General features: G+C 43.2%; 2 protein-coding genes across 6 annotated transcripts in view; one reads left to right on the plus strand and one right to left on the minus strand.

The window, feature by feature from the left end:
* Positions 1-6,714, minus strand: part of SPMIP2 (sperm microtubule inner protein 2) — a 36,153-nt gene extending 29,439 nt beyond the window's left edge. The window contains exon 1 of the mRNA XM_032444047.2: positions 6,562-6,714. Coding sequence (XP_032299938.2) covers positions 6,562-6,664 — 103 coding nt within the window. The 5' untranslated portion in view covers positions 6,665-6,714. The remainder of the gene's footprint in view (positions 1-6,561) is intronic.
* A 13,258-nt stretch (positions 6,715-19,972) lies between these two features.
* Positions 19,973-22,890, plus strand: part of RAPGEF2 (Rap guanine nucleotide exchange factor 2) — a 162,103-nt gene continuing 159,185 nt past the window's right edge. For all 5 annotated transcript variants that reach the window (XM_032443993.2, XM_032443995.2, XM_032443997.2 and 2 more), the window contains exon 1: positions 19,973-20,105. In XM_032443993.2, the coding sequence (XP_032299884.1) occupies positions 20,037-20,105 (69 nt within the window). In that variant the 5' untranslated portion in view covers positions 19,973-20,036. The remainder of the gene's footprint in view (positions 20,106-22,890) is intronic.

The following is a 22,890-nucleotide window of genomic DNA, read 5'->3' on the forward strand; positions in this document are numbered from 1 at the left end:
TGTAGAACTAAGAAAGGATCTGATTTTATAGAGTGAAATGTTCCAGCTGGGAAGGTGCAAATCCAAAAGGCACAATATAAGAATAACTAATCAAACCCATACTCCACGTTCTTGGCCTCCATGTCCTTTCAGGACTTGAAGAGAACTTACAAGCAGGAAAGGGAGCTACTTGTTACACCATCTGATAGTGATAGGATGAGGGGGAATGGCTTCAAACTAAGAAAAGGGAGAATTAAGTTAGATGTTAGGAAGAAATCTTTACACAGAGGGTGAGACCCTAACACAGCTGTCCAGAGGAGCAGTGTGTGCCCCATCCCTGGAGGCACTCAGGGCCAGGCTGGATGGGGGCCCTGGGCAGCCTGAGCTGGTGGGGGCAGCCCTGCCCACTGCAGGGGGATGGATTTGGTCCTTAGGTCCTTACAACCTAAGCTATTCTATGACTATGATTCTAAACATGACATTTGGCTGGAAGGCAACACAGCTCCCAGGCAGACTGAGTAACTGAGTTCTCTGTGACTAAAAATCGAGAAACAGGAGAGTGGACAAAAAGGCAGATCTGCCCTCAGCATTTCATTGCCATTGAGGCTTGCCAGTAGCCTCCACAGCACAATTACACTGCCCATAAAATGGAGGCAATTTTGCTCTTAGCAAAGAGTGCTATGAACTTCGTAAGATGGTGTTGTCAACTGTATCAACTAACTATAAACAAGTAAACCAAGTATTTAGAAAACAGCTTTGGCAACTGAATAGTTCCAGATAGCTGGGAACTTAACCTGAATGCAAACTGTGTCTCTCAGCTGTGCAGACAGGGCACAAGAGTGTCATGGAAACTCATAAATCACCAAAATCCCTGTAGCATCAATTTACAGCCTGGGATTAGTATTGATATTTTTACTGCCTGAGCTGAAGGCTGTTACATCTTCTCAGCGTATGAAGACAGTGTCAACCTTAAAGGTTATTACAAAACATTTTGGTTATAGCTTCAAAAGAGTACTGCAAATTTAGTGTGATTCAGTTACAAAGATCAGGATTGACTGAAGGGACAGGCTAGTTACCATTTCCACCATTGCCTCTGTAAAGGGGACTTTGTAAGGATTTACTCGCCACACATCATTCAGGAAATAGACCTCACACAGGCTTTCATCTGAGGTGCAAAAACCTGTTGTACATTTATGGGGGGGGGGGGGAGGAACAGCAAGCCAACCCTGGAAATGTCTAGAAATATTTAATGCTGCAGTGGGAGGCAGCTCTTCAACCAGAGTTTTTTTACACTAGAGGATTATCCCTGAAACTTTGTCGCAGAAAGAGATCATTGAGCGTAGTGTGATTTGGGCCTCTGGAGAAGCCACAGGCTGCATTTTTTTGTTAAAAGGACAAACCACAGAAGTGTTCTGACATCCTCCTACTAGAGCAGCCACTGATGGTGCCAGATGATTTCATTGCTGGTAAAGAAATGAATTCCCTGTTGGTCTACTGATGTTTATGCTGCTGCTTTAGCTAATAAAGCTGTGCCAGTCCAATCTGAGGGTGAATAAAAATATTCTCAAAACTAGTGTAGGGAGCAGAAAATAAAAATAATGTTGCAAAACAAAGAGTGAGTTTCCACATGGAGTTTCCTCTCCAGGCAGCTACTGGAAATGAAGCAAAATGGCAATGGAAAGGAACTCCTTTTGTGAAGTGTTTATTCCAGAAGAGCTGCTATAATTATATGTTAATCCAGTTGAACTTTCAAGTGCAGATAATACTTGACTCCTATTCCCAGGCAAGGGATTCGTTTCCAAGCCATATGTCTTCTCAGGGTCCATATTAACTGAAAATAGATCACTATGTGCAGAGACGGAGCAAAGACCACACCAGCCCAATTAAAAGTCAGGTTAGTCTCCCAGTAAAGGCTGATGATTTTGTTTTGGCTGCGTTACCAAGGAAGGGCACCTTTATAACGAGATTCCATCCAATTCACTAATTTCTTGTGTTATTGTTTGTCCAGGCTTTAGAGGAAGCAATGTCTTTGGATAATCTGTAGAAATAGAATTGTAATTTATAGAGAGTTAAGTGGTCTCTCAGTGCTTCTTGCTGTGTGATTAATACCCTGCAAAGATTGCCTTCACACTTGTTATACAGAAAGCGGAGTTTAGACTTTCATCCTTCCTTGCAGAATAAGGGAAAGAATAAACAAAGAAATCAATTAAGGATGTTCCTTTAATATAGATGAAGATGGAATATATCTGTCACTGGAAAAAAACCCTGGCCTGACTCCTGAGGGACTGCCTCTCTACAGCTTTGGCTTAGCAATGGCATTTCAGCTAGCTATTCTTGATCAGATAAAGAGAGGCTCTGCTGGCATCCTGTGCTCTGTGGAGACTGGAAGTCTCTGCAGTATGCTGCCTTGCTTGGTCCAGATGCACTGACTCTCTAGTCATAGTGAAAGGCATATTTATTTGATCAAGGTTTTGGAGAAAGCTGTGGTTATGTTTCCAGAGCGATGAATGAGGGAGAGAGGGTGCTACGAATGATAGTCACTCAAATAACTCTGAGGCTAGTTTTCCTTTTGCTTCATGGTTACTGCTGAAATATTAATTATAAGTTAGGGCATCAAATTTTATTAATTTGATGTAAATAAATAATCAGGTCACTCCTAGCAGTTTCATTTCCCAGCAACCACATGTTCTAGTAGGGCCTTTTTAAAAGCACATAGAACATAATCATGGCTAAATGGGGAACTGCTGCTTGGCTTTATAAAACCCATTAAGGAATTGGTGTCCTCCCACTCTCTCAGCAACATCAACAGCGCAGTTCATCCTGCTGGCCAGGCAATAACCTCCAGACAACAATAACTTGACCGGCTGAAGTTGGTGGTTAGGATTACCACTCCTGGCAGATCTAGTTAACATATTCTGTGCAGGATTTCAGAGAGGAAAGTGGGTCAGAAACATCACTTTATGATGAATATCTTTAACGTGACCAGAACAGTAACCCAGCATCACAGGCTGTTCTCAGCATTGGTCTGATTAGGTTTATCAAATGAACTCCATGTGTGGATTTTTTTTTCTGGTGCAAAGAATTCCTGGTTCTAGTTTTGCTGCAGCATTGCAACACCTTTCCAGTATGAACAGCTGCACCTGCTGTTATCTTGGAGCAGCTATTTCATGAATTCTTAATAAAAAGCAAAACCAGGCCCAGGATATGTGTCTATAGCAGATCCTATTGATTTCCATGGGAGCTGAAGGTGCTTTCTAGTGTGCAGGAGCAGTTAGCAGCTCAGAAAGCAGAGCCCTAAGCCCTAAAGCACTTGTTAAGGGACAGCACAGGCAGCAGGGTGCCTGCCTCACAATTTTTTGGGCCTTTTTTCTGACCCCTTATAGAGGAAGAAAACAACCTCCAGGCTTGGTTAATAAGAGTCAGAAGCAAACAGCATGCACCTGTTTGGTGCAGGAGCCCACACTCTGAGGAGCATCCAGAGATCACAACACGATGCCAGCACTGGGCTGATGCCACGTGCCATTCATTTCTCCAGCAGCTTCAGCTGCTCTGCCTGCCTACCCGTCTACCCAAAGCTCTGCAGCAACTGTTTCTTAACCGCACAGTAAATGTTTGTTTTTATCCCTGGTTATTTTTAACTTGCATCAGTTCCTTGATCTCATTTTCCATGTGGCCTCGGGGGAGGGAAGCAGTTGTGCCAAAACAAACAGAGCGAGATGTGAGCTGGGGGCAGGAGGTCAGGAGGGCTGAGGGCAGCATCATCCCCAGGAGATCAGTGCCCGGAGCTGTGTTCTGCAGGTGCAGATGCTCCCCAGTGAAACTGCCTGCAAGCACGGCATTAGAGCCAGCAGCAGAGCAAGGTGGTGTGGAAGGGCAGCCTAAGTCTTTCCATCTAATTGTGAACTGCTCTCACTCTGTGCAGAGCATGCAACATCAGTTCCTTGTACTGTCTTGCTGCTTCTTTAGAGCTTTCCTTCTTTGTATATATGCTAAGATGATAGAAATAATGAAGAATGTAAACACAAAAAGTATCACCTTAATAACTCTGTTAGGTGTCTTCCAAAGGTAAATATATCAGCAGAGCATACCTCAAGTAACACTAAACTCTGCTTTTATTGTCTTAGCTTTTGCTACTAAATGTGATTCAGAGCTGGTGGCTGGAAGACAGCAGAAGTAAAAGCTAACTTTACTTTTCAGTCTCCTTATTGAAGCTTTTTTTTTTTTTATCAGGATTCTTTACAGCACAAAGTCCTGTTAGATCAAGCTTATCTGATTTATTTTATCTGATTTATCATCTTTGCTTCCTTGAGAAGTCTGTTTCTGGGGCTATATGACAGTGACAAACCCCCTTTGCCCTTTGGCTTGCTGGATGAGTCCAGAGACAAGACTTGAACCAATAGAAATTCAATGATGTATCTATGGAGGTATGTGAGAGTATTACTTCTGTAAAAATTAGATCATGACAAAAGAGTAATATATTTTGTTGAAATCAGAAGAAAGAAACTCATAGGCACTGTAGCAGAAATAAATTCTATTTTATCTTTCGGGAGGTAGGGTAATTTCTAAAAAGTTCATAATTTGATCTTTAAACCACTGACAGTAACACATCAATCATAGCCCTGTCTGGAATATTAGAGACTGGAGATGTAGTTGCTTGCTTCCTTAACTTACAAGTCCTATAATACGTGTGAATAATATGTTAATTTTAAACCAATCTGCTAACTTGTGAATTTGTAATAACATGCTTATTCCATTACAAGCAAGAGAACATCATAAATAATCAGGTGCTGCTTGCTTTTTCATTTTACAAGATATCGGTGTCACTAATAGCAAGCTGTGCATTCTTGATTGGTGATTATGTTGGTACGATTAAGTTACTTCTAGTGCTTTAAAAATAACCTTGGCTGTTACTCTTGTCTCAGAATTGCCTGGCAGAGATCCCTCCCAGGAGCAATGCTGCTGTCACACAATGCTGCTGCAGCGTTGTTCAATTAAGGGCAGTCAGCATGAAGAGTCCAAAGCACTTTCCAGGATAGGTTTGTCAGGAAAAAAATGCTTTCCCCAGAAAACATACGCTCCTATGAGAGAATAATCCACTACCTTCTAGGAGTAACAACTATTTTACCATTAACTTCATGATATTAGATAAAAAAAAATAGAACATCTCTTTGATAGAGTACTGGAGTATGTGTTGCTCTGGTTTCTTGTGTAAGGATCTGATACAATGAGAAAAGGTAATTGTGGGTGTATGTAGCCACCTGTGCCAGTCCATTACCCTTACCAGCTGAAAATTAATGGTAACCTGGAATCAGGGCAAGTGGTTTTGACTACTTTTTCATGAAGCCTGAATACATTTTATTCTGTCCTACTCTCAGAAATGACCAGCAGGGCTATTAAATAATATATGTTCTGAAGAAGGTGAATAAGGAACAATCACAACATTTCATAGAGCAAAAACTAGAAGTGAATTGCTAGGAATAGACTTAAAACATCAAAGGGAAACCTTTTTCACGGTTCATAGCTACATTGAGTCACCTTTCCCTACAAAGTGGCTGTAGAGCAAAAATTGTGAATGAGATTTCATAGCAATTTTGGAAAGGGAATTAGATTATGTATGTTCTTAATCTGACCCCAAACTGCAGTTACGTATATTTTCATGACTTATAACTCGATAGCAGAAGTTACAGCAGTGTGTAACTATAATATAGACATATATTCAGTGATGTTGAAATGTAAGTATTTTAATACATTGTATGTCATCTAAATATTCTTTGTAGTATTTTAGCGTTTAAGAAAGAAAGAATTTGAAGTCATTTGTACAATTATATTGTGCAATTATATTACAAGATACAAGTGCAATGAAATTCATTGGTCTCTAAATTTGTATAACTCAAAAAGCATTGTTAGTGTGAATAAATACACAGACGACTGCTTTAATCGAAACACAGGCTCCAAGACAAATTCAGATTCAGTTCATAAGGGTACATTTTTTTTTCAGTCCAACCCTTTTGGTTCTTGAGCCTGATCTTTTGTACTGGTGCATTTGAAATTCAAATGGAGTTGTAGCAGGGAGACATCTTGCTAAGTGCCGCTAACCAGGACCAGTGGGGAATCCTGGCTTGCTGTCAGCAGGAGGTTCTCATTCAGCCCCCAGAACTGATCCGTGCTCCCTCCTCCAGTTCTGTGAGAGTTTTCCATCAATATGCAGGTGCAGGGCACACTTCTTAAGTAATGAAAGAGAACTGCTGACTGGAGCACAAAAGCTCCAAATGGAAAACATCTTCAGTTCACATCACTGTCTCCAACTGTGCATGTGTGCATGGTATGGTTGAAAAATACTTCAGTACTTACTTGGTATGAGAAATGTAAACAGCAAAAGGGGGGGCGGGGGGTCCCTCTGCTAGTCTCTAGGCATTCTGCAATCTATGAGATTAAAGAAAAACTGTGGCACCAGGTAACTTTTTTTTTTTGGCACCTGCATCTTTCTTGTCCTTATTTCATCTACCTTATTATCACTTATACCAGCATTGCCCTGTCCCTGCTGGAGCTGCATGCCCTGAATCCCCTGGCACTGCTGCCTACCTGAGAACACCATTCTGCTCTCAAACAGTGTTTGGCACCCGCTGGTTCCGTGAGGGAGCGGAGCTCTCCCTGCCTGGGTAGCACCATGGCTCTGCTGCACCATGGCTGCTGCACTGATCACTTGACAGTGGCCTGCTGGCCCCTCCAGCAGGTTCTGTGCATGGGCACATTGTGATGTATTGTCCCCTGGGTTCTACTGGGGCCTCTGGTGCTGCTCCTGGAGATGATTCCAGCATGTGTGCTCAGATAGTTGACCTCAAGAGAGGCTGCCTCTGTCTTGCTGGGTGCAATAAATCTGCTGTAAACTACTCGTTGACAAGTATAATGATGCATCATTAAGAAACAAGAGTTGTAAAGATCCTCATTTTCAGGGATTTCTAGGAATGAAATGATGGTAACAGAGCTTGTGAATCTTTAGGATGCTTCACTTGATGAAAGTGGTCTCATGAGGACATTCTGGTCTTTCAACACCACAGAAAAGTCTCTCCTGATTCAGATTCACTCAGTAATTTTTTATTATTATTATTTCTTTATTTTTGTGATGGCAGAAGAGACAGAATAGGACTCCCAGACAAAAGCTTTGCTGGCGCGCCTGTCAGAGCTGCCTTATTTTCTGCAGATACTCCAGCTGCTGATTCCATCTGCTGTCTCCTCTTTTTCTTTCCTTTGTCAATACCTTAGGGCACAAGCCATTCCTGTGTGTGTGATCCCAAAGGACTGCTGAGGAGTAAAACAAATCTTCATTGCCACAGCAATATGTGTAATATTTAAAATGCTCAGCAGAGATTTCTAGTGTGTTTCCAACCACATCTTAGCTGATAAAACTTCTAATTAACAAAAAATCAAGGATAACAGAAAGCTCTTTAAACATTCTTGTTGACCATATGAGGGCTGCTCTGAAAGTAACACCTCTTCTTTTGTTGTGTTGGCCTGCCATGTCAGAGGCAAATGTTAGTGTTATAGCAGTACAGGTTAAACCTTCCCACCCATATCCTGTTTTGTTTGACAGATAACAGCAGGGAGCAGTCTGACAAGATGGCATCTGACATGGAATTGCTTATGGAGCAAAGGTGTGTCATTGAAATCCTCCATGTGGAAAAAATGGCACCCACTGGCATTCACTGATGCTTGCTGAATGTTTCTGGAGACCAAACAGTGGCTGTGAGCACAGCGAGGGGTGAGTGGTGCGTTCCAGTAGTAGTGACAGTGGGTCATCTCCACTGATGCATATTTTTATGAGCACAGCATGCAGGCTCTTGTTCATCTCTGAAAAAAAATGCACGACTAATGGTGGTTACTATGTTGAAAAATAATGTCTTGTAGCTGAGAATTTGCTCTATCAAAGAGTGTTCTTGTACTCTTTGTAGCTGTTGTCATTTCCATGGAAATAAATAAGAGATGTTACTTTCAGAGCAACCTATGTACATGACAGCTCTGATTTGTGTGCCAGCCTTCCCTAAAGGGCAATGGAGAGTATCAGAGATCATGACTGGGGATGATTGTCTGTGCATGATTATAGCAAATTCTGATGTTCTGAGTGAGCTGGTGGACACTGGTCTCTGAATCACCACGAGTTTACTTGCTCAACCACATTTTGCTCCTGGCTCCTCCTCCTGATCCTTCAGCTGCACCTCCCAGTCTGGTTTGGCTGCTCTCATTTTTGCAGCCTGCTTCCTTTCCTCACACCTCCTTCTCCTCCCTGCATCTGCCCTGTAGCTGGATGGTTTCATGTTCTGTCATGCAAGGGTGGGAGAACAACATAACCTCCACCCAATGAGTCCACGGCTTTGCTGTGTGCAACCTTCAGTCAACATCTGTGCTGATAGGTCCCAGTACTCTGTGACTTGCTGTTGATTTCATCCTTCATCCATCTCTTGTCTTTGTCAAATTAGAATAATTATAGTTGAAAAGACCACCAAGATCATCTAGATCAACCATCAACCTACCACAACCCTAGCAGTAAACTGTATCTGTCAGTGTGACATCTGCTCTTTTCTTAAAAACCTTTGTGGATGCTTTTAGGTGTTTACAGTGTCAGTGTAGATGAAGAGGTGTTGTACTTCCTCATGAGATGCTGTACTTTGGTAGGTGTGCTTAAGCTGGTATTGCATAGAATCAGAGAATCACAAGGTTGGAAAGGACCTATAAGATCATCCAGTCCAACTGTCCTCCCATTACCATTGCTACCACAAGCTACTAAACCATATCTCATAGCTCCTCATCCAGATGCCTCTTGAACACTGCCAGGGACGGCAACTCCACTACCTCCCTGGGCAGCCATTCCAGCACCTGACCACTCTCTGAGAGAAAAAGTTTTTCCTTATTTGTAATCTAAATCTCCTCTAGTGCAACTTGTGTGCATACAGGAAAAGAGAGTTTTTATTTTTCTTATGCACCTTTATAATAAACTGCTTTTGCAGTCAATGATGCATGTATTTAGGAGACTGAAATCCTCTCATCTAACTGACATAAGTATATTTTGTATATAAAAACTAATAAGTGATGGAAAGATGGAATACAGTTTTGGAGTAGCAGCATGGCAAGTGTCAGGACTGCCTTGGGCCACACAGCCTCCATGGAGAATGTGTTGCTGAGGTGGAGGCAGGCCTCAAGGCAATGCAGACAATGAATATGTTAATTAGTTATTAGGACAAGGCTGAGCTTGGTTTAAAAAAAGACCCTGGAGATCTCAGGCAAGTCATTGTTTTAGTGGGCTGTGCTCTTCTGTGAAGCATGCTCTGGTGAGCCCTGGCCAAGCTGGCAGCTCTCCATGGGCTCTCCAAGCAAGCTGCAGGAGGAGGCATGAGGACTGACAGAACCCCCATGCAGACAAACTGCAGACACATAAATTATTGATTGTGTTAGTTGATGAGTTGTGCTGAATTGATCTGGTACAAGATAATGTGAATTAAAAGCTGCTTAAATATTTAATTCGGAGCTTTTTGGCTATGTCAGGGATTTGAATGAAGGATAACGTGTGATTCATGACTGGAATCAACTTCTCAATAAAGACAAGCTATTAGAATGAGAGGTACTATCTAAATGTAAATTATGATTTATTAGTGGAGAAATCTCTTGTGTGTAAAATTTTAATGAATGATTAGAAAGCTTTCTAGATTAAATTATCTAAATATATGATAGACATTTTCATGTTATTAGTTCAATCTCAGTGTATGTGACTTAATAAAACCTTGTTGCATCTCAAGGTGTGCATGAAGCACTGGAGGAAAGAAGCCAGGCAGGCTTCCTTGGGTTGCTCTGGCTGTACTGTACTGGCCCCCAGACTTTTGGGAAGGGCTCTATGACAACACTAACACCGAAGGCTGATATGCCTTCTTGGTTGACTTCCTAGGAAATTCCTGCCTCCTTTCTCCCTGCCTCTCCACAGAGATGCCCTCAATGCAAAGCAGAGCTGATCCTGATGCAAAGATGTTTTCTACTTCAGCTTTTAGGGCATACAGGCTTCAATGAGAATAGCAGGCCCTTGCCTACTGAGGTTTCTGCCTCCCCTTCTGTCTTGCTTCATTCCTCCATGTACCAGAGAGGGCTTTGGCAGCTGAGGGTGTTGGCCTGATTTTTCTCACCCTTCAGAAAAGCTGTCCTCTGCTTAATGTGCACATTCCTTCCTCCAGAGCCACTTTCCTCCATGGGCTCTCTAGGCTGGCCAGCAGCCAAACAGTAGGGTGAGCTGCATGAGAAGGCCTTGATCACTGACAGGCTGTCTGACAATTTTTTACTTGTATTCAAGATGCAGATGGATGTTATTAGAAAGGTTTTTACTTTGAATGTGCGCAGCTTGTCCACATACCCAAGCTTAGAGCTCAGTATTTATGTAGTGCTTTTCATCCTCAAAAGGGCTTTACGAGCTCAAGTCTTCAGAGCAGTTCTGTGAGGTGGGGGTGTGTGCATTCTGTAATATGCTTCATAACAAGGAGGGATGCATGTCAATGTCTTGTTCAAAGATACACTGTGTAGTGAGTGTTATAAAGGAAGAAAATCTTTACACCTGGGTTCCTCTCTGATGTTCTGTCTGAAAATCACATGGTATTAGTGAACCTCAGAGCATGCATAGATGTCTGGAGGAATTAAGTTTAGAAATCAGTAGTTATCTTGTCCCAATAGGGAATTCTTAATTAGAGATGGAGTGGCACTTGCCCTGACTAAAGAAGTAGGAAACTGTAAGAAGAATGACCTGCTTTATAGACCTACACTTCCTTCATGCTTTCTGGGCAGACTGTCTACTTGGAGTCATAAGAAGAGTGAGTTAAAGGCAGATAGGTTAAAGCAAGCATTTATTTTAATACTGCTCCAGTTTCCCTCTTTTAATAACGTAATTATGTCCAGTCAGAACAAGACTCTGCATCTTCTCAGAAAGATGTTGAGAACTAGTTAATGAGCAACCTAGTGTGGCAGAGATGCTCACCTTTACCTGCTTAGTGCAGTAGGGTGGAGCAGGGGAAGGGAGTAAACTAATCATGCTTTTTTTTTAACCCCAAAAGAATCTTTCCTTTTTTCCAAGAGGATTCTGTGTTCAGGTATTAGCTCCCTCTTGCTGCTCTGGGAAGGGTATCTGGCCCCAGAAATAACTCTGGAGAAATGCAACTTACTTTCTGGTTTTCTAAACATTACAGAGTTTCAGGTGAGTTCATGATAATGATGGGAAGAAATTTCATGAGAAATACTCTGTGATGAATTACAAGTTATGACATTTTTATGAATTCCACATCCACAGCCTTTAATGTTGGCTACCCTAATCTGCTTTATTATTGTTTAAGTGAGTATGTCTGGGCCAATTAAGCATTTTCATTTGCCCATAAATGTTACAAATGCCTGCTAGAGTTGGAAGACTGATTTAAGCTCAAACATCTGGGGTACAGAGATGTTTAACCATGCCTATTCAGTACCTCTGCTGTCTTGATGACAAAATACATACATGCTCATTGCAAAACCATTTGAGTTTTAAATTGCTGCCTTAAAGCTATGCAGTGCTCTGGATGTGTCCAGCACTTCAATTCCTCTTTAAATCCCACCATAACAAAGAGTTACAAGCACTGCTCTGTGAGTTCACTTAACCTGCGGACCACTGCCTAACAGTTGCCTTCACATCTCCATCCACCTACAAATCCTTTTATTATTATTTCCCACAAGACTGTCCTTGGAAGTATCAAGTTTGTAGCTCCCACAAAATGAGATGCAACTCAACTCCTGCATACATAGGTCTTTTGGGATCTAACTACAGTAGAGAAATACTTCCCCTTGCTTCAGCATTGCCATCCAAGTTAAAATTAGCTGAGTATCTGCACCATTACTGCTGGGTACAAAAAATGTGTAATGCTACTGCTTGAAGGGTCCCTCTTTGCTCTTTGAAGATGTGCTGATGTGTGTTTTAATCTATTGTATTTACATTCCCCAGGAGAATCAGCCCACTGTCTGACTCACATTCATATGTGTTTGGGGTGGGATCCTTACTAAAAATGTATCAGTGAGGAGTGGAAGAATGATAGGTAGTTTGAGGGAAGTCTCAGGAAGTCGATTTGCATGTAACAAAATATCTATATGAATACTTAGCTTCAGGAGTGTTGGTGTTATTTCTGAAGCGCAAGGGACCAAGACATATTAATTAAAGATGAAATTTTCTCTTGTACTTCGTTTCTTTTCCTCCATGGCAAGAAGAATCTGCTTTATCCTGAATGCAAGAGTAATGCTAAGGCTTCAGGCAAGATTATAAGCTACTTGCATCTATGGAATGGAGCTACGCAGCTAGCTTCAACCTAGGGACTTACCATTTTGTGAGCTGTTGCATTGCTAACAAGACACAGAAGTTGCTGTTAGACAAAAAGGGCTGAGATTTTTTCGCTGTTTGTCCTGAAGCCCTTCCCAGCAGCAATGCTGAGCATGTCTTAGAGAGATCTCTCTTTCTGGGAGGTTCAAACAGTGCTGTATTTTTAGCTGGAAGTGAAAGGGAGCATACCCATCCTCTATTGCAACATTATGGAAGTTCCCAGCAACCCCAACAGGAACCAGAGCCAAGGAGCAGATCCTGAGCTGTTTTAAACAGGCAAGAACTAGCTGATCTCCCTGAAATATGTAGGTTTTCATTAGCTGAGGAACTGGGCTGTAATATGTAGCAGGAGAAAGGATCCGCTTGTGCCCTACTTCACATGAATGCAGCTGTAAACACGCTGTAGCAGGTGGTTTCCAGTCTCCGCTCTGCAACATTTTTAGAGGAGGACACTCCTGAGGTATGTCAAGACTTTCTTGTCCAAAGGACTTAATACACTGTGCTGTCTCCATTCCAGCTAGCTGGAGCTGAAGGAAGAGACACACGAGGGTGTATTTACTGTGTCAGCGTACAATGTCTTTGTCATGCTGGTAAGATGCCGAAATGTCAGCAGTATTTTAAGCTGCATGAAAAAGGGGAAAATTCCTAGAAGAGAACTTCCCCATGACAAAATCTTTAAGAGTTCATGTGTCTTTCAAAATGTGCATCTTCCAAAGAGTCCTGTTGGCTTCCCACAGAAAAAGCAATCTTCGTCTCCACTACCTCTTTCATACAATACTTCCCACATTTCAGTTTCTATTCTGACTTAAACAACATTTACAAGATATACATGCTTGGGGGCAGGTCTTCTGTTGGCAGCTTCCCCTACATGCAGCAAAAATGAGAAGGGCTTTTTTTAAAAAAAACTTTATTTTATTATTTTTTATGAATTTATTCTGGAAATCAAAAGTGAAGCAAGTTGCAGGTCTGCATGTTTTTGCAGCAGTGGTAGAAGAATGTGATGGTGGATGTTCTGAGCAGAATCATTGGTTACAGAAGAGCAAAGATGCTGTTTATCACATTCTGCTGCTGAGCATTTAAAGAGTATTATCTGCTTAACAAATGGAAAAGATAGTGAAATGTAAACAAAATAATAGAATGAAAATAATAATTTATTTCAGGTTTGTCCTAGGAACAGATCCTGGCAACACGAGTAGCTCATTGTATGAACTTCTGCCCAGTGATTAGTAACAAGTTGCCTGTTTGGTTCTGCCTATTTTTGTCAGCTCCTTTATGTCATCGATTGAATGTTAATCACAGATTTCTTTCTTCAGATGAATGTAATACTTGGATTTGTCACAGTATTTGTACAGAGGTAGATGGGAGTGGAAACAGGAATCTCCACAAGTTTTCTACATAAAAAAGGCTTGTAGAAAGTCTTAATTTTCACATCATTGATAAACATGTTATTTAGAAAACAAACTTGGTCATAACAACATTTTGTACCCTTACATTTCCATGACTGAATACAAATGTTCTCGGTTAATGTTTGCAGCAGAGCACTCTGCATACATGTGGGTAGGTATATTGCCATTATACTGTCAAGACTGATGAGGACAATTCCAGGATAAGTTTAGCTTGCTTTGATAGCTTACCTCAGTGTTGATCTATCTCAAATATGTTTTTATAGAATAAGGAAAAGTTAAATCTTAATTCTGTTTTATTCCAAGTACTAGATGTTTTCTTCTGGAAACAAGATGAAACAAAAAAGGAACATAAATCAATGAAGTGTGATGTCACTGACTGTAAGTGACAAACATATTAACTTTTTTAGCTTTTACTGATCTTGAAGTTGATTCTGTCCACTTAAATTGGTACCTAGTACTTCTCACATTGTGATATAGGTGTGAATATGCTTTGCCAGGATATGTATGCACAGCTTAGAAACATTCACTTAAGCTCACACCCACACATGTCCATATGCTTTGAACAGATCTAAACGGTGACTGAAGGAAGAAGGCGGCAGAACCGCACAAACATACAACTCATCCAACAGTTATTAATTTTGAAGCAATGGAATAATTTATAAAGCTCGTAAGAAGGCAATGGAATTGGAAATGCTCTTGTAATGAGTGCTGTTAATATCATACTGGAGAATATTCCTGATGCACTGTAGTGCGGCAGTAGGGAAGAGTGTGGCTGATTCCTATAGAACATGATGACAAGAGTAAAGAGGTGAAACATGAGGGGAATGCGGCATTCGGGGATTCGTTCCAAGAAGCAGTTCCAACACGAGCTCATTGAGCAGTACAGTAAACAATGCTTGGTGGCTGACTGAGGAAAGGCGATATCTGGAATAATTAATCAATAATTCATGACAGAAAAATGCTACCAGCCGTAAACTTAATTTAAAAAATATATAATGCCCTGCAATAATGCAAAAAATTATGAATATATGTTGTTTTTTTCTAAGAGTTAGTATAGGCCAAAAGCCAAACATGTCAATCATACATAATAAAACTGATTATCTTAAAAAAGATTTATGACAGTGAAAATTAGACAGTCAGCGTAGAATCCTAATACTGAAAAAATGCCACATTTGCAGTGAAAGGTCTTAATAACAGAGTTAACAACCAATTTTTCACTTATAAATATTTCACATCCCTGTGCGGGAATAAAATTCCTACTTCTTTTATGTTTCATTTTCCTCACAGAGATTTAGATGTTTTATTAATCATTACTCGTGATCTATTAGTGCAACAGATTTAATTTTGTCAGCTTTCTGTGTTTGATGAGAAGCAGTATCACTGGGTATTAATGAGTATCTGGCTATCTATTGTTCATACTTGAGTTACATTCTTCCAAAGACTTGGCTGGCTTTGAATAAATAGTAATCCTGTCTAGATTGGCTTCCAGTCAATTTCCCCTTTTCATACTTCAGCACAATCATGTAATGTTTACATTTTAGGAACTTCAAAAGATTATCTTAAACAACTCAATTGCTGTTATTTAAGAAAGAATATGAACGCATTTTCTTCCAGGAAATATATTGGTTTTAAAATAAAACACTGGCATGTAAGTTTGAACTCTAATTTGTCCAGTGATGAAAACATGAATAAGAATGAAGTATTTTGTCCTTATTTTGGATGCTACTTAAATATAAAATTCACAAAGCATACGATGCTGAACATATAATTCACAAAAGTGTGGTATCACAGATAAAATTACTCCTTTTACAGTGAGGGTGGTGAGGCACTGGAACAGGTTACCTAGTGATGTGATTGGTGCCCCATCCCTGGTGACTTTCAAGACCAGGCTGGATCAGGCCCTGGGCAACATGAATGTGGCTGTGGTGTCCCTTGTTTTGCAGGGGATTTGGACTAGATGGCCCTCAAAGGACCCTTTGTAATCTAAGGATTCTATGACTCTATGATTCTAATCCTGCCTGCATTAGATTGCGGATGACTGGCTGCAGTTTAAACCTCCATCAGTCAGTATGTGTCATCTGTCCCAGAGAGACCTGATTTTAGTTTGTTACTTTTCTTACTGTGCAGTGGGCACAACTCAAGAAACAAGATTTGCACCTCTCTCTTCTTGCAGGCAGACTGTTCTCAAGCCTACCAGCAAGGAAGAACTGATTGATGAGTATTGGTCATAGTATAACTTTGAAACATCCTGATAATGACAAAAGGTTGTCAGGATATTTTACACAAGTGGATTTGTTACAAGTGTTCTTCTTTTTGTAGGATGGGAAGGTGAAGGGAAATCCTGAAGACTACTCTTCAAGAGGAGGAGGCAGGACAGAAGACTCATAATCGTGTCCTAACAGCACTTCCATGGCTGAGCGATAATGGACACACCTGCATTATGATCTCAAGTGTGCATGTAGCTTGTGTGAGCCAATCTGAGCTTACTCCAGAAATTCAGGTTTGACCTCTGAGAGTTCATGCTAATGTATTTGGTGTTCATTCAGTATCTGGCATAGTGGTCCATGATCCATCACTGTGCTCCCGTGGTGCTCCAGCAAGACAGATTTCAGCCACCCTTTCCTTTGCATAGGTTCCTTCACCTGTGAATCTGAAGAGAAGGCTATGTGGACTGTGAATTCCTCTCAGAAGACACTGTAAGTATTTGGACAGCTAATTCGTGCAGGTCCCTGAGCTACTACTGCCAGTATTAAGCTTCCTAGTTAAAGCCACTTTAGATGGATGCAGCTACAGCAAAAGCTGAATGATAAGTATTCCCAAATGTAACCAAACAAACTGGCAAATTGAATAAATATATGAAATACTTCATAGTAGTCACAAGCTCTCTTCTTGCTGCTCTCATGAGGAATAATTTTGTTTAGAGTCACAGACCAGGCCCTCTTTCACAGCACTTTAAATTTGATGCTGCCTTACAAGTGCAAAAGGAAAATAAAGTGATGGTAAATGTTCAAAAATTACTTTAGCATGGGCTGTGTTAATTCACTGATACCTTTCTATCCTGCCCCTAATTTCAGGCATACAGGGTGGTGGTTATACACTGTGCCTGTGCACTAGTGATGTCTGGATGGAAATGAGACAGGTAGCTATAGGATGTTGCAAAAATGCTGTCATCCCCAAAATCCAAGCATAGAAAATAAACCTGTTCAAAAGAGCTGGTCTTCCCCTTGGTAGTAGAGATCAGTCATCCTTGACTTAAAATCCAATAATATTGGATTTTAAGCATAGGAATGGCTCTTGTTCTCAATGTCTGTCATGGAGCGGTCCATCAGATGGACACCACAGTTCACCTTTGCATTCCACCTATGCAAACAGTTATGAAAGGAACTTCTTATGACTGCAGAGAAGCTGCCAGGAGAGAGCTGAGAAGCAGACAGGCAGTTCCGCATATTGGAACTCATCCGTGTGAATTTGCTTTAGCTGCCATGTAATCTCCAGAAGATATAACAAAATGACAGTTTACCCAGAGAAAGGAGATAAAAGGACATCCATGGGTTTATATCCTCACTGATGGTACATATCTTACTGAAGTTATTATGTGTGTATACGTTTATATATTTACATATATATGTTATATGTATATTTAACCAAAAAGGAAAAGCAAAGTGAATGGCAGGTCCTGATACACGTATGTATTGCAAAACACTGACCTACTGTTGAAGATAGAAAATGGGAAAGAGTGAATGTGAATGCTGAAAAGATTTATGTGACATTGTAAATTGTATTTCACCAACATTTGCATGAAAAGCAGGGCTTAGCCTGTATCTTAATGATTATTTGGTATTTTTTCCTATTCAGATGCAAGAGCTGCTATAATATCAGTAAGAAAAACAAGCATCATGCAGGACAGACTTGCATCCTCCATAGGGAACACAAAAAATGAGCAGCATCTGCATAATACAGTGTTGCTTACAGAAAGCTAGAGTAAGCAGGTACAGCATGTTCTTAAATACTGTAGAGAAAATGTTGAATGTATTTGAACATAATTTTCTCGCCTTCATTCCTTGTCATCTCTAACAAGTCTGTGGCATGTGATGGGCCTCTGACATAGACTGATAGCGATCAAGGTTTGTTGCACTGATCAGTGTAATCAGAGCACCCAAAATCGTGTCAGCTGACACTGAGTATCATTGTGAATCACAGGTACTCTGCTAACAGATAACACAACAGAAATTAGTCACAGCGAAACACTTCACTTTATGCTGTTGAAGGTAATAGGTCTGGAATTAAAGCTAATTGCGTATTAAAATGGAGTGGGTAGTTGTGTTTTGATTTAGAGATAGGAACATGTCAGGCAAGCTCGTCTGTAACAGGAGATATTCAGTGCCCTGAAGTGATGGAGGAGAAGAGCCCAGGAGAGCATTCCTTGCATTCCTGTGGCACTAGGCATATACATACACCCCACAAAAAAGGGAAATCTTAGCACTCTGGGTAGGTAAGCTGAGCTTCAGAAAAGCTGGCCCTTTCATGTAGCTGCAGGCTTTGTTAATTTGAAGAAATGATGTTCTCTAATGATGAGGAATATTTTAAACATTTTTTAATTTTTTTTTTAAGGCCAAAGGACATGATATTTTCAATCTGTTAGTTATAAAATGGACTCCTGTAAGAATTACTAGTAAGCAACCACTAGCAAAATATGGCTGGGATGTAGAGCTCTGTCTATTTGTGTCCCATGGTCTGCCCAGAGCGATCAGTATTAGCTGCAAAACTGTTTTGCTGACAAGTATGAGTAGGATTAACCCAAAGAGTTATCTTTGTTGATGAACTAAATATAGAGTTTCGAGAGGTTTAGAAGGATACTGTTTGAAGACATGGCCAGTAAGAGGGTCATCTGTGTCTAAAAGCATAAGGTTGTGTCTCCTGAGACCAGAAGTGTATGCCATATAAGAGAGAAAAAAAACATTCTTAATACTAATGTCCATACATTTTCACAAAGACATAAAAATAAACGTTATAAGACCTTCCTTATGATCAAATGTAAATCTATTTCAGCGAGTGAAAATCAATTCAGTCAGATTTCCTGATGTCAGTATTATTTACACTGCGTGATACGTATCAGTGCAAGGTAGACATTGTTTATGGAAGGAAACACAGCAACAGTTTTACATTGCCATTAATGACACCTTAATAGCTGTTCCGTGCTTAGTGTTGCTGGGCTGCTTTTGTGGTGTGTTCATGTCAAGTAACAAACAGTACCAGCCATGGGACGAGATCACTGCTCTTTACTGACCATGCTTAGGTGAAAGGGCCACTCGGCAGCCCCAGAAGATGCTGGTTTGGTGCCACGGTGCTCCTTTCCTTGGTCCCCTTCTTGCCTGTGTGGGGTAGTGGGTCAGTGAGGGTCAGTGATGGGACAAATGGCAACAGGTGGCCTGGCCAAAGCTGCTGGCCACCCCAGCCAGCTGGTGGGGCTTCAGCACCCAGCTTGGAGGCCGTGAGCACCAGACGTGTCTCCGAAGCTGTTGTCTCTTTTGCCGCACATCCCTCGGGACTACTGAGCCCTCCTTTTTAGGATATCAGCCTCTCAAACGATGGACGTGGAGTTTTGGAGCTGGCTTCCCGGGCTGGCTGGCGTGCAGCCGGGATCAGTTCAGCCCCGCTTTGGCGCAATCCAGCTCGGGCCCAGGCGCTGACCTCGCCAGCCGCGCTCGGGCGCTGCTTCTGCCATCATCCCGCAGCCTGGGACAGGCGGGACACGGGTAGACCTGTCGGTGCCGAGAGCGGCCGCAGCGGAGGGCGAGCCGGGGCCGGCATCGCGCACAAAGCACCGGGCGCGGAGCCGGCAGCCCCCCGCCGCCCGAGGCCCCCCGCGGTCCGCCCCAACCCCGCCCCGGCCGGCCCGCCTCGGCCCCGCCTCCCCGAGCCAGCAACTTCCCCGTCTCCGAGACGGGCGCGGAGCCCCAGCAGCTCCGATGGGAGGCGGCGGAGGCGCCCGTGGGGATGCGGCGGATCGAGCCGGCGGGAGGCGCAGCGCCGGGTAGAGCGGGAGCGCGCAGCCGCCTCCGCCGGGCGCCCCCAGCCCGCCGGGAGCCCCCGCGCCTCCGGGGCTCGGCCGCGGCCTAATCCGGGCGGCGGCGCTGCTGAGCACAAGTGCCGCCGGGGTCCCCGCGCCGCCTCCCTCCGCTCTCCTCGGGCCGCAGCTCCAGGCCGCCGCCGGCACTCCTCTCTTCTGCCGTCCCGCCCTTCCGAGCCGGGCGGGAGCGGCCGCCGCGCCGGCTGAGCGAGGCGCGATGGCGTCCTACGTGGATAACAGCTTCCGCCAGGCGGTGATGAAGAACCCGGCGGAGCGGAGCCCCCAGGTAGGCGGCCCCTTCCCCGCGACCCGGGCGTGGAGGCAGGCGGGGGCCCCGCTACCGGGCGAGGGCGTTGGGGAGAGGAGCGGAGGGGAGAGGCGACGGCAGGGCGTGCAACTTTCCTCCCGCTGCCCGGTCTGGGGTCGGGATGGACGCTCCGTACATCGGGTGCTTCCGGCGGGACGGACGGACGGCTCTGATGCTGAGCCCCATCCCGGCCATGGGCGCTGTTGGGGCTTAAGGCGAGCTGGAAAGGCGGCAGCCCGGCGTGAGCTCCCGCTGCTCCCGGACGGGTGCTGCTGCCAGCTGTCTGCGGGCTAATGAGCTTTGCGCTGATCCCCCATCGCCGTGCTCCGCGGTTAGCGGTGCGAGCGAGGAGTTATACTTTGCTGCGAGTTGCGGTGCCATCTGCCCTATTTTCCACAAGCTCTCCCCGCGCCCTGGGAGCCCGTTGCACTCTGGTTTTTAGGAAGAGATGTTTTCGCTGATTATTTTGGCAAGCCTCTGATTGGCTGGCAAAGGTTTCAAATTGGGGGCAAAGAGGAAACCTTAACTTTCGGCCTGCACCCATAAGTCATTCCTTTTGCTAGAGAGACGTCATTGTGGTCATGTTATTTTTATCCCTGTGCTGGTGGAATATGTGTGAGAAAACAAAAGCTCCCATGGAAAAACACACCAGCCGCACGGGCATTGCGTTAACCTGTCTTCTTTATTCATCTTCTAGTCTCCCTGTTATTTTTTTTTATCCTACTTCTGGAATGTGTTATTTTGGAGCTCGAGTTGTTCCTTTGTCCTTGATTGACCTTTCCAAATGTCCCTCTGCTCAGTGCAGGAGTGATCCCTTGGCACCCACTGGAAATGCAGTGTTCTGGCAGCCAAGTTCCTGTGCTGGGACAATTCCAGGGTGGGAGCCTTGGAGTGGTGCTTGCCCTGGAAGGTGGTTGTGGAGTGGTGGCCGGCTGCTGGTGGGGAGTGACACCACCAGTTGCTCAGGAACCAGTCAGTCAGGTCGTGGGGCCACCAGGCTGAGCTCGGGGAGCCAATACTTCCCTGTGACAGCTGTGAGCTTGTGCCAGGTGAGGCTGGAGCCTTGGCCCTGCCAGGCCACACTCTTTGTAAGGGGCAGCTGAAAAGAGCAATGAACAAGTAGGAACTGGTGCAGTGAGGAAATCAGCTGGAAAGCAGGGACAAAGCCAGTGTGAAGGGCACAGAGCTAAATTGGGAACACCAGGACTGCATTAATGTGCTAAAACTTCAAGAATCAGCAGGCTGAAAGCGTGCTGTGGCAGTTGCCACAGGAAAAGAAACCCACCCTGAAATCCACAGAGCTGACTGGCCAAAATAAGCCACAAATAGACCAGGCTGGTGGGAAATAGAGCGTGTCATCAGAATCGTAGAATGGCTTAGGTTGGGAGGGACCTTAAAGATCACTGAACTCCAACCCCCTGCTGTGAGCAGGGCTGCCACCCACCAGATCAGGCTGCCTGGGGGGGTTGGGACATCCATTACTTCTCTGGGCAGCCTCTTTAAGCACTGTGGGTGCTGGGAGCTGGGGCTCAGGCATGCTTGCCCAGTGCTGCCAGTGGGAGTGAGATGGTGGGGAGAGGGCCCTCTGCTCCCCTGGATCTGCTGTCCATAGTCATGCTGTTGGGCCAGTCCTCTAGTGCTTGTTTTGCACTCTGGAAGTAGTCTCAGCTTTATCTTACAGCACTGTTGGAATTTGAAAGAAATGTAGCTATGAGTGATATGTCTGTAATGCAGTTATCAAGTAAAATGAAAAACAAACGAAAGAAGTTTCTGTATGAAGAAACAAGGACCTTGTTTTTTCTTGTTCCCTGAAAGTGACTTTTTTTCTGTCCCTGTTTTCCCTCTGCTTACATTTTTGTTTCTGCGGCTGTCTTGTGAAGATACTTTTAGCTTTTGGGAACTCATTAGGTCAAGTCATTGGGAGCTGACAGAGAGTTAGGAAGAGACAATATATTTATCGTCTTTGTGTCAGTACAGGAAATAACTTGACAGTAGTGTTAGTATTGTGTTCGCTGCCCACTCATGTTAACCAGCTCACTGGGCTCAGCTTCTCCCAAATTAGGGAGATGTGGATTTGTATCTGACATTATTGCTCTGTCCTGCACCAAGCAGAGTGTCTTCACTGCAGGCTCAGAGCGAGGAGTGGAATGACAACAGCACAGTGAGCACTCAGGTGTAGGTACAGCTTCAGAAACTGTTAGAACTGATGTAATCTGTTGGGGAAAGCAAACTAAACTGCATGAGCATGTGTAGTGCAAAAGCCTCCTGGTAATTTTGGACAGGACTGATTCTTTATTTTTGGAAGGCAAACAATTCTGCACCTGCTTTGGGAAGTTCTTAGTGTAATCCATACGTAATCCGTGTGTCCTTGTTTAAAAGTTTCTTTGAGTTCTACATATTACAACTCAACACGCCATTGACTAGAACTCTAAATTAAAAATAAATGGAAGCACACGTAGCCTGTACTTCAGCATGACTGTTGTGTAACAGAGCTCTCCTCTTTAACTGCTTTATTAAACTATTCATTTTCTCTTTGAAGACTTGAACTGCAAAGTTAATTTAACTACTTTGGGGAATCTAACTTCTTAATGTTCATAAATTACAAATGGTTTTGTGCCCTCGAGCTGTGACTAATAACAATCTAGTTGGTTTTTTTTTTTTTTCTCCAAATGTCATCTTATATTAAAGCTATAAAATTTCAGTCCTATCAAAACCATTTCCTATTGGCTTCATAGACCACCTCAGAGAGCATGCAGTTTTGTTC

The sequence above is a fragment of the Coturnix japonica genome, chromosome 4, assembly GCF_054131305.1.
Source record: "Coturnix japonica strain WE chromosome 4, WE-NBRP24, whole genome shotgun sequence".
In the NCBI taxonomy this organism is placed as follows: domain Eukaryota; kingdom Metazoa; phylum Chordata; class Aves; order Galliformes; family Phasianidae; genus Coturnix; species Coturnix japonica.